The sequence below is a fragment of the Pituophis catenifer genome, unplaced genomic scaffold (genome assembly GCF_029215685.1).
Source record: "Pituophis catenifer annectens isolate HBS135680 unplaced genomic scaffold, rPitCat1.0.hap2 SCAF_1, whole genome shotgun sequence".
In the NCBI taxonomy this organism is placed as follows: Eukaryota; Metazoa; Chordata; class Lepidosauria; order Squamata; family Colubridae; genus Pituophis; species Pituophis catenifer.
This window is the reverse complement of record NW_027256881.1, coordinates 82,259,210-82,271,658: the sequence shown is the minus strand read 5'-3', so window position 1 is coordinate 82,271,658 and position 12,449 is coordinate 82,259,210. Positions and strand designations below refer to the sequence as shown.

At 38.2% G+C, this 12,449-nt stretch overlaps 1 protein-coding gene across 2 annotated transcripts; it reads left to right on the top strand.

Moving 5' to 3' along the window:
• The first annotated feature begins 929 nt into the window (after positions 1-929).
• On the top strand, positions 930-12,025 carry IYD (iodotyrosine deiodinase). 2 transcript variants are annotated; one of them, XM_070951905.1, is made up of 5 exons: positions 930-1,168; positions 7,349-7,528; positions 8,440-8,599; positions 9,228-9,384; positions 11,744-12,025. In XM_070951905.1, the coding sequence occupies exons 1-5, from the start codon at positions 985-987 to the stop codon at positions 11,924-11,926; spliced, it is 864 nt and encodes a 287-aa protein (XP_070808006.1). In that variant the 5' UTR covers positions 930-984; the 3' UTR covers positions 11,927-12,025. The 2 variants fall into 2 exon arrangements, with proteins under 2 accessions (XP_070808006.1, XP_070808015.1); XM_070951914.1 differs by having other exon boundaries at positions 9,228-9,401; positions 11,744-11,854.
• Positions 12,026-12,449: the final 424 nt, after the last annotated feature.

Sequence of the window (12,449 nt, the reverse complement as noted above, 5' to 3'; positions counted from 1 at the left end):
GGGTACCTCTCTTGGGGAGGTGCAATCAGAGACCAGAAAAAGTATGAAGAAGCTTTTTAGTATTATATTGCTACAATAAATCTGTGTTTTCCCAAAGTTTCATTGTATTCTTTTCACTCTTCATTTGTGCTCATTTTGATGTGTTCTTTAAGATTATACTAAAGGAAGGTATGATGACAAAAGGTTTAGATCTAAAATAGATCTAAAATAGGTCAGAGATATCCTGAGGTAAGTCAATAAATTTAACAAATAAATAAATTAGTAAAATATATAGAAGGGAACCCTTGAGTTATTCCTAGTCCAGTTTTGAGTATCTTTCATTCAGAGGTGGTATTCAGGTGAACTGGTTTGGACCAGTTCACCCGAACCGGTAGCGGAAATCGTGGGTAGGCCCGCCCACCTGTCCACCCGTCCCTGCTCTATGCCATTCTATTTAGGCATATTTTTGAGGCCTGGTGCATGCACGGAAGACACATGGGTGAGCAAAGCGCATGCATAGAAGGCCAGGCATATGCGTGGAAGGCAGGCGCACATGCAGACCGGGCACACGCATGCATGAAGCGAGTGTGTGAGCACGCAGAGAACTGGTAGTAACATAATGTGAAACCCACCGCTGCTTTCATTGGACTTTTTTGCTCAACCTTCAGAGTTGTTCAAGCTCTATATATACTGTCTCATGATTTTCCAAGAACATAGTAGCAATTAAATTGGTGTCGTTCAATTTAATGTAACTTGGGGTCAGATTTTGCAATAGGATTTCAACTCAGGCATAAAACAAACAGGCTTCATTCTGGGAAAGAAGCCAGGCCTTATTAAAGGTTGAAGAGCAATTTCAGAAAATTCCAGCTTCAGGAAGCCAAGAGGGCAAAACCCTCTAAGGGGGTGGTTCTAATCCTTGTGTGCTATTTGTTTTCAATTTCGTTCTTAACAAGAAGCATTGTGCTGCACGGGGACTTGTGATACCACATTTGATATTCATTGATTATGACGTTTTCTTTATTAACTCCAGCTGTGGTAGCACTAATCTGTGTCTTGATAGGGATAATATTCAGAAGCAGCAAGAAGACTCCTAAGACAGAGCTGAGCACAACCAGCAAAAAGGCAGGGCCTGGCCCATGGGGAGAAGAAGACTTAAAAGATGGAACTGATTTACATGCAGAGGAAGAAGGTATGAAGAACTATTCCTGGCTGAGAATTGGAGGGGGGGGAGGATTTGAAGTTCAACACATCTGGAGAAAAACAGTTTGGGAAAAGCTGCTTTACATTAATGTTTTTACACTATTAGTGTTTTGGTGTTAATCTTAATTCCTATGCAGCTGAAGATCTGGAGTGGTTAAAGAAATGAAATAGTGCTGGTATGGTGCCTAGTGTTTTTGATGGGCTCAAAGAGGAGACAAAAGTGGCAATAGCAGCCTCTTAGCAAGAAATGATATGTGGGAATGACCTTGGGAGGCAGGAGGAAGAACTGCAGCCTAGATAATGATTTAATAAATAAAATTTAAGACTGAAGGAGGAGAGGTGGTGAACATGTCTCAGAAGGGACCCTCCCTAGTTTTGGGGAAAATAATGAAATGAATTTTCTGTTAATATGACCTTATAGTGAGAGCCAGTTTGGTGTAGTGGTTAAGGCATCAGATTAGGAACTAGAAGACTGTGAATTCTTGGGCATGAACTCAACTGGATGACCTTAGGCCAGACACTTTCTGTCAGCCCAAGGAAGGAGGCAATGGCAAACTATTTCTGAAAAACCTTGCCAAGAAAACTGCAGGGACATGTCCAGGCAGTCTGCAAGAATCAGATATGATTGAACAGGAGGGTGGAGGTGAACCCCTTAAAATAAAAATAGAGCTGTTACTCTTGGCTTTGCTTCTCTTCTGAATTACCTTGCAAGGCTAACATAGCCTGAGGCCCTTCTTTTTGGTTATGTAGATTAATAATTGTAATTGATATAAAGAGCCGTGAAGCTGATCTGAGTTATGGGGAAAGAAAGCAGCAACAGTGTGCACATTATTGACAAAAGCACTTTAACTCTACATGTTTATTGAGATGTCTGTCCCTGAAAGTTCAATACAATGTGTTCCTAGATGGGCGGCAATGGAATGTGCTTAATCACAAGTGAGGAGCTTTTCCACGGTGTGCAAATAACTAGATGCAGCTTTTATGCATGCCATGTCTTTTCTGGTTTAATTTACTAAAAAGCCCAAAGCCCAAACGTGGGAGAGAAAATGAAAGAAATGTCAAGCCAATGTGGTTATGTGCTCAAGGCTGGATGCCTTTCCAGAGTGAGGATTCTGGATTCTCTTGCCCACAGGACCAATCCTAACACTGCCAGCTGTGTGTTGGGTGGAAGGCAGCCCTATAAGCTTTGCAAACTAGCCTCGGAGTAGCCTTGGAGTAGAAAGCAAAATGCCAATACTACTCCTTCCTCTTATAAAAGATTTGCCTGAGAGGGGAAAGGTGTCCATTGACTGGCTCTTGCTTTGGCCTGCACTTTCTCTGCTCTTTAACTGAATGTACCCATCAACTAATGTTCTTCTAATGTTTTTTTTATTTTATTTATTTTTGTCAAGCATGTATTAGATAACAGTTATAAGTATAAACATGATTATGAATACATGAAATGGATACAAATAAAAGGGAATATTAGGACAGGGACAGTAGGCACATTGGTGCGCTTATGCACGCCCCTTAAAGACCTCTTAGGAATGGGATGTGGTCGACAGTAGACAGTCTAAGGTTAAAGTTTTGGGGGTTTGGGGAAGAAACCACAGAGTCAGGTAGCATTCCAGGCATTGACAACTCTGTTACTGAAGTCGTATTTTCTGCAATCAAGTTTGGAGCAGTTTATCATAAGTTTGTATCCATTGTCCGCTCGTGTATTGTTGTGGTTGAAGTTGAAGTATTCATTGACAGGTAGGACGTTGTAGCAGATAATTTTATGTACTACATTTAGGTTGGACTGAAGACAGTGAAGTTCTAAGTTGTCTAATTTCAAGTCTTTCAGGAGTTGTTGTGTCCCATATGTGGCCTGTGCAGCTAGTAGCTGATTCAGACAGCGAGGAGGCTGGTGTGGTGCTGCGCCAGCAGCCTGTGCAGCTGGCACTCAAGTCGGACAATGAGGAGGCTGGAGAAGATGTGGTGCCAGAGGTGGGGATTCAGCCAGGGCCTTCAGATCCTCCAGAAGCTCCCTTAAGTGAAGAGGACGAAGAGGAGGAGCCTCTTCTCGATGCATGGGCGCGCAGAGCTGCCAAAAGGCAGGAGTGGCTCCTCAGGAGGAGGTCTCCTCGAGAGTAAGGCTTGGGGCTAATTGGCTATTCCCTTAGCCTATTTAAGGAGGAACGCCAACTGAAGCGATTTGCAGGGAACAACTTCGTTCACATACCTTCGTGTCTTGTCTTGCTTATCTTATCAGCTTCCTGCCAATTGCTTCTGGGCATTCTTCCAACCACAGTAAGCTTTCAGTATTATTCTTTGAATTCTTGGCGGCTGTTAATGCAGTTAATTAACAGCCGTTGTTGTAAAAAACTGGTTTATTTAGTAAACTAAGGTTTGAATGGACTTTGTGTGTGCTGCGTTCTTTGGGGTCCGTAGCTGGGGCAGAACAGGAGTTGGTCTTCCATGGAATATCCTTATATTCGTTGCATAGGCACTGGGCCAAATATGTATTACATTTAAGAATAGTAGGAGTATGTAAATTCATATGCCAAAACTGCTGTTAGAAAAAAATCTGGAAGAGGGAACTTTGACTTTCAAGTTTTCTTCTCTTTCTCACTTATTTTCCTGGTTCGGGTTGTGAGGGTGGTAATAGAAACCTTTGCAATGAAGAAACGAGAGAATGGATTGAAGTCATAGGACATAGTGTTTTGATTGGTGAGATGAAAACGTCATACTTGCATTCTGTGATCAGCCTTAGTCATGCTCAGCCAGGTTGATCAAAGCCAGCGGTTCATTGCTTTTAAGCAACTGCTTGGGTGCATTCAGAAGAGTCACTTAGTTGCGTATGATGGCAGAATGAGAAAAGTTAGAGCACTTTTAAAAGTCCTGTCAGCATCCAAAGAAAACAACATTGAGCACTGTCTTCAAGAATCCAGTGTTTTAGGATCATGAATTTTGCTGCTAGGGGTCCGTTTTGTTCTCCTTTGTTTAACCCTTTGTTTGATTTTATAAATTGGGTGTTTTAATCAGTGTTTCAGCCAAAATATTTAATAATTTTAAGGGATTTTTAATATTTGTATTATCTGTATTTTATCTTGGCTGTTCACCGCCCTGAGTCCTTCGGGAGTAGGGTGGTATAGAAATTTGATAAATAAATAAATAAATAAATAAATAAATAAATAAATAAATAAATAAATAAATAAATAAATAAATAAATAAATAAATAAATAAATAAATAAATAAACAAACCAACCAACCAACCAACCAACCAACCAACCAACCAACCAACCAACCAACCCATGGATCATTTCACCCTCCTTTATATTTTGATAAGAAAGATATTTTATTAATGGTTTATGAACATTGATGATTTGGTATATAACAAATTAAATGGCCTTTTATCCCTCATTCTCCATTCATCTTATCTTTTAACTTTCATTTTTAGTTGTTCAGGGCTGCTATTTTACCATTTACCCTCCTTTATTTTACCACAACCTTTCCTCTTCTCCTCCCCTTCTGTTCCATCCTCCATCTCTTCCTACTTTCTTTGTTCTTCCTCTCCTTCTCTTTCCTACTTCCCCTTCCTTTCCCCCACTCCTCTCTTCTTCCTTCCTTTCTAACCCTCTCTCCTACTCCTCTTTCTCCTCCCTTTTCTTCCTCTCCTTTTCCCTCTCTTCTATCTCTCCCTCTCCTTTCCTCTCTTCTCCCTCCCTCTCTACTCCTCTCTTTTGTTGTTTCCCTTTTCAATTTGATGGATGAAAATGATGGATAAAAGATTGTACATTTAAATATGTTTATGAGAAATAAAAATAAAGATAAAAACTCTTTGGACAAATTTAATGGCAAAGTAAGAAGCCCTTCTTAGAAACTAAACAAACAGCATGAGGAACATTCTATCATTAGTAGCTCTCCTCCACTGATTCTTTTGTTTTGAAATTAAAGAAATGGGAAGTAGTTCTTTCTGCCTCTTTATACATGAAAGACATGAAAAATGTAGCTACAATAATACATTCTTACACTTTTTAGAAAAAAAATGTGTTTTTCTGCACAGTTTAGAATGTAAAGGGAGAAATCATTCTGCAGCTGCTAACATCTTTTATTTTCTTATGCACTTTTAAAACATTGCAAACTGCAGTTTCATCTGCAACAAAATAGTGGCGTACATAGATTTTTTAAATGATGCAAAAGTAAAATTACAGCAATCAGAGCATAAAGCAACTATTCATCAGCAAACCAGCTATACTGAACAACAAATCAAGGCAAACTGGGTTGAAAACATTTCAAAGCTTAGGCAAACAGGAACCATTTGATTTGGTATCAAAGTGATATTAGCATAATCATCCCATTTCTAAATTAGCTGTTGCTTCAGTCAGCAGCAGCAGTGACACTTCCTCCATTCTCTTCTTCCTCCTCTACTCATTTGGATTGCCTGGAAGTGGTTGAAAAAGGCCTGGATTACAGGATGGAAATATGGCTCTCGGGGTCTTTCTCAGCACTTGCTATTAGATTCCTTCATCCTTTTCTCATGAGACACAGGGTCAGTGCTGCTGCAGGGAAGAAGCACTTGTGTGTCACCTCTCCTTTACTACAACCTCAATAACCATAGCCAGGGAGGGTCTAGGACCGTGATGGTGAACCTATGGCACGCGTGCCACAGGTGGCACGTGGAACCATATCGGTGGGCATGCGAGCATTGCCCTAGCTGAGCTCCAGTGCGTATGTACGTGCCAGCCATCTGATTTTCGGGCCCTCCGGGCCCATAGGAAGTCAGGAAACAGGCTGTTTCCGGCCTCCGGAGGGTTGGGGAAGGCCGTTTTCGCCCTCCCTAGGTTCCTAGAAAGCCTCTGGAGCCGGGGGAGGGTGAAAAATGGGCCTTCCGGTCCCACCGTGTGCCAAAAGCGGGGAGAGTGCAGGGTGCGTGTGTGTCATGTGCGCATGTGCGGTGGGGTGGGGAGCATTGAATTATGGGTGTGGGAACGCCTGCACGTGACCCCCCCCCCATGCTCCTCACACTTTTGGCACACCACGGCAAAAAGGTTAGCTATCACTGATCTAGGACTTTTCAGTTCCTACTCTTGGCCACTACTGCTTCTCCACCAGGGTTTCTCTCTTTTCTTTCTTCCTTCTCTCTCTTTCTTTCTCTCTCTCTCTCTCCCCCTTCCCTTTGGATGAAGCCGGCTTACTTACCACCACCACCACTACTGCTCTTCCCATCCCATTCATTATCAGGGAGGCACGATCAGGTACAGGGGAGCTTCCACCCCTTTCCCTTCCTTCTCCTAACAAGGGTTTGGCTTCCCTAAAGCTGTTTGGCTGAAGCACCTCCCCAAACCCCACCACCAGTGCGATCAATCGCACCGTAGCTTCTGCTTGCCAGCATTAGCAGCTAGCTGATTGGTTGGCGGCTAACTGTCCCTGGTGGTGAAAAGCCCAGGACCAACCCTGCTTCGGCGAATGGGCTGCATTGAAGCGTGTTGGACGGAGGGGCCATGGCCCAATGGCCAGGGAGAATGAATGGGGGTGTGTCAGCCGAGTTAAATCCCTGGAAGATAAACCCTGGCAGAGAAGCAGGCGTGGCCAAGGAGCTGAAAAGTCCCATTCCAGCCAGGGAGGCTTAGCATTGGAGCTCCATCACCTTTAAATCCCATTAAAATGTTTGCCTCAGGACACAGATGCAGTGTCTACTTACATTTCTGCTCCCAGATAAAGTTGGTGCCCAGAGATTGATCAGTCAAATACTGTCTATAGCAGGGAAAAAAGACCTGTTCTCTAGGTTTTTAATGTCTAGCTCCTACAAACCCATGTTTAAGCAAGCACAAATGAACTACACTGTAACACTTTCCATAGACCATTCCTGGTCTACACTCATTTTAAGGCAATGGTTTTACAAGATTTTAGCTAAAATTGTTGTTGTTTCCTAGCTCTATATGGAGATCCCAGAAACTGAACTTGCCTTTTTCTGCATACAGAATATATTCCACTCCCAAGACTCAACAAGTATGAAAAAATATTACTTCTGATAGTCTTCTATAAATATGACTTGTTTCCTCCAAAATTCTTTGTTGATATACAATTAGATGCAATAGTTAGTAGCGCCAAAGATTAGACTTTTTATTTCCCAGAAAAAATAATTGAAATCCTTTATCCTGTTTTATGTTTATTTTTGTATTATTTCCTCCACTTTCTTCTGAAGATGATGATGAATGGAATGAATTAGCTCACATCCCTTTTTCAACTGAACGCTACTCTGAAGAAAACATGGTCAAAAGATCAAAGGATTTTTATGAGCTTCTCAAAAAGAGACGATCTGTTAGATTCATCAGTGATGAGCCAGTTCCAAGAGAAGTAATTGACAACGTGATTAAAACTGCAGGTAGTACTCTTTGTAAATGGATTTCTTTGAAATGATTAAAATCTAGAGTAACTACTCTAGCATCCTGTTATCTTTCACTTCGAAAATATCAATCTACTTAAAGGGATATTGTATGATACCTTTATAGGAGTAAACAACATTAGTAAGAAAATGGTGCTCTATGTGAACCCATCTTATCATATTATCTTCTCCATATTATCTTCCTATAATAATTCAGTGTTAGTTTCAATAACTTTCAAAATCCCTCTCCCAACATGATGGATGATAGATGGATAGATAGATAATGATGATAGACAGACAGACACTCTTTTCAATTACCTCAATAATTCCCATACTGCCCATTTAACATAAGAAAAAAGCATGTGTCCATATGGTAAAGCTAAGAAGGAAGTCTACCAAGTTGAATTAAGATAAATACAATGCTTGCCTGTCACTCTGTACTTGTGTAAGTTGTTTTTGGTATAAAGCATGTAGCCTCAGGAAGTGCATCTCTAAGGTGCAGTAACTATAGGGAGCTCATATAAGATGAACTAGAAAATAAACAGCAGTGTTAAACATATGAATAAGATAATAGTTTGGAAGTCAAAGTTATCCCTTCTATTACCTCTATGAGTCACAGGAGGTGCCCACCTTCCCAAAGCTTTCTCTTCAAAATGCCTTTCGGAAGATCATGATCCATTATTTTATTAAAATTAGCTTTGGGGCAACACATTGACACGATCAAAAGTTTTAATCAATTGAAGTTAATCTAGCCAATTATCTGACTGAATGCTGTAATCTTAGCACATAGTTGTATCCCAGTTCCAAAAGTGTTGAGGCTTAAAGTTGTGAAGTCTATTTTATCTTTTATTAGAGGATCATCGGATAGCTCTATTCTTTAAACCAAATATTTCCTTTTTGTTCAATTAAAGGAACATCTCCTAGTGGGGCACATACTGAACCTTGGACCTTTGTGGTTGTCAGCGATAAAGAAGTAAAGCATAAAATCCGGGAAATCATTGAAGAAGAGGAAGAAATCAACTACATGAAAAGGATGGGAGTCAGATGGGTTAATGATGTAAAACGGATAAGGTATCAATAGGATGATTGCTGGAACTTGGAGGGAATGATCATTATGTTCCTTAGATTATGGATATAAGGATCAATTAAAATCTAGCTTATTAGTGTCATTTTTTTCCTTAGTACATATTCCTAAAGATGATCTTTTGTTATATGCATCCTTTCATACAATTATTTGATTATATACAATCTAATTAATCATGAAATAAATGTTTTTATTTTAATCCTGAAATTATGGTTAGCAAATTTCTAAAATTGTATCATGTCCCCATTATTTATATTTTTTATCAGGTTTGAAAATACATTTCAGCCTGTTTATGTTTTTAAATATATCTCTTTCCAATATATATATATATTCTTAAACATACCAAATTCCACTTCATTTCTCACCTGGCAACCAATTTATTGCAGCTGTGATTTGAAACAGTACAAGTGAAAGATGTGTTGTCCCAGCCAAGGTGCTGAACACAATGCAAGGGGTTTTCTTTCACGTAGAAAAATAGTAGGTGCTATGTCTGGCAGCTTTTAAAAGGTTTTCTGGAAGGCTTTCAGCCAGACTTTTATTGTATAATACATTTGCATTTTATAACAGTGCAAATATTTAATACTAAACAGCTGTTTAAAAATGACTCTTTCTTAGGACAAACTGGATCAAAGAATATTTGGATAGCGCTCCGTACTTGATTCTCATTTTCAAGCAGGTGTATGGAATTCTTCCAGATGGGAAAAAGAAAACTCACTACTACAATGAGATCAGTGTTTCTATTGCATGTGGCATCCTTCTCGCTGCCTTAGAGGTATGCTTGCAATTTGGGTAAGAGCAAGAGCACAAAGAAATATAATCAATATGGAGGATTAGGCACAACCATTGTTTTTTTTTGTTTTTTTTTTAGAAAAACCTGCTGCACACAATATTTGACAGAATATACAGACAGTTGTAATCTTGGGAGATTGAGGATTTTCATTTAAATCTGTTGAGCAAGTTTAGAGCAAAGTTAACATACTAAAATTCCATCACAATCTGCCAACGTAATATAATATAAGCACTTTTTTAAAAAAATTTGATTTATATGCCGCCCTTCTCTGGAGACTCAGGGTGGCTTACAATGCGTTAAGCAATACATTTATTCTGAACACTTAATTTATATTATATATATTTCAGCTTGAGCACTGCAAATAGCAAACTTGGGCCCTTTTGTTTCAGTAGACTGGGCTACTAGTTCGTGTAAGGCATATTTGGGAGTTATCCCTAATTTAAGACACACAGACTGATTTATGGATTTATATGAAGAGTACTGAAAATGATTTAATGACCATCATAGCTGAGATAAATTTAAAATCCTGTTTATTCATATTAGAGTAGTTCATAAAGAGATTAATATATTGAAACACTTCAATAATTGTCAAAAGCCAACATAGATTTGTAAAAAAAACCAACTCTTGCTAGACTAATGTTGCCTAATTTTTTTGATTGTGTAGTTTTTAGTAGATTGTGGAATACTATATTTATAATATATCTTGATTTGACCAAAGCATTTGATGAATTACTCCAGGACATTCTGATTAACAGTTAAGTGTAAGTAAATTATTAAGAAAAGACTTTATGATAAAACAATTAAGTGGATATATAGCTGGTTTGAAAATCATACTCAAAAACTACTGTTAATAGTTCTTTATTAAATTTAAAAATAAATGATTGCCATAAAGTTCAACCCCAAATTCTGTAGTCTTTAATATTTTTACTAATGGTTTAAATGAAGAAATGCGAAGAATACCTATCAAATTTGTAGATTATCTAAAACTGAGTGCAGTGCAATAGCTAATGCCCCAGAAATAAAATTCAGAATTCAGAATAAAATTGATATGTTAGAGAATTGTAACATCTAACATGACTAAGATCTAATTTATTTAAGATCTAACATATCAAGTATGTTTCAAGGAAGAAGGCCAGGAGCAAGGACTCATTTTCCATCATTGTAAAATTCAGGCACAAAACAAAGAATTTAAGTACCATAATAAGAAGGTAGATTCCAATTAAATTTTGAGGGGGAGGAATCCAAGCCGTAATAGGTTAACATTGAAACTTCTTGGCTTCCCTTTCCTAGACGTGTTCAGATGGAAGCCAGGCAAAGACAGATTTTTTTTTAGCTAATTGCACTGCGTGAAGGTTAAACTCAATAAAAGGCCACTTTGAACTCTATTGCTCTATCCAGTTCTATTGCAAAATTCAGCTCTTCAGTAGCTTTCCCATGTGTCCTCAAAGAAAAGAAAAATTTGTAGTTTTTGAACGATAGCTTCACATTAGAAAATATATGGTAAAAGTTGCTGAGTTTTTGCCGCTAGCTAAAAGGAGAAACAAATAACAAGACTTATGTATATAGTAAAACAATTAAATATTTCATATCATCTTTTATGCATACGTTTTATAGACTACAATCCATTTAATCAGAAAGCCACACTATAATAATTTGCTTCTGGGTTTTAGCAATAGGCTGAATCCCTTTGGAATTAAATATAGCATATGTTGCAATATATATTACAAATTGACATGTATGCATTATTAAAATGCCTGAATAAATATGTATGGACATAATGTGATGAATACCTTATGAATTCTATTTGACTGAAGAGCAGGTAATTTTGTATTAACCTGAACAGAAAATACTGGTATTGCATCATAAATTTATACTTTACAGTTATGAAAATATATCAATATTGACACGTATATAATTGCAGTACTTATACTTTCTGAAGAGATTATGCATGTTCAAGCTTATACTTACCTTAGATAAGCATATACTTACCTATATTCATATTATCTATGAATCTATCTAACCATTTGTACAATTCTTTGTATGCCACCTACTCATAAGTGATTTGCTATATAATAAGAACATACAAACATTAAACATGTATAACAAATAACTAAAGCTGGTTCTTTCTGCAAAATCCTTAAAGAATTGTTTCAGTTTGACATTCATCTTAAACAGGGAAAGGGTCTCTTGGGCTGAGGGACAAGGTATTCCAGAATGAAATATTACAGCGAAAACTTGAAGCATGTAGGTTCTTCAAAGATTTATAGGGCAAAGAACAAAGTGGATAAAGAATGCTATTCTTATACAAAGTTTTCATATTTTGTTCTCTTTTTGCTTTTAGAATGTGGGCCTGGTGACAGTTACTACTACTCCACTGAACTGTGGCCCACGGTTAAGAGTTTTGCTTGAGCGCCCACCAAATGAAAAGTTGCTTTTGCTGCTGCCGGTTGGATACCCCAGTAAAGACGCCACTGTGCCGAACTTCTCCAGAAAGCCACTGGATGACATTATGGTGGTTATATAACCCGGAACACTTTGGAATATACTTTGATATAAGAACCACCTGACGAACATTTGTTCTCCTTGATTATTTCTCTAACTCTGCATTCAAATAAACAGAAGCGTTTTTGCATCTAAATGTGAATCTATGTGCATGTTTCTTCAGATGTCTCCAGGTACCTTAAAAATTATAATAAAGAGAAGATAAGCAATGGAATATAATAGTGAACAATCAAAATGTGATTAAAATAGTCATTGATGAATATTATTGGTTATTCCAAGGAAAAAGCTATACTGAGACTTTAGTAACTTTACTCAACTGAGTTTCTAATTATATTTTCATTTAACTTAAATTTACATTCTTAATATTTTGAAGCGTTTTTGCTCTCTCTCTCTCTCTCTCTCTTTCTCTGTGTATGTGTGTACTCACAGTTCCTTCCCTGAGCCTTGGCTCAAAGATGGCTCAATCACTGTTCTTTAAGGACATATCTGCTCATGCAGCCTTCGTCTCAACCTTAGCCCAGAATTTGGGTCAAACAACTCCATTT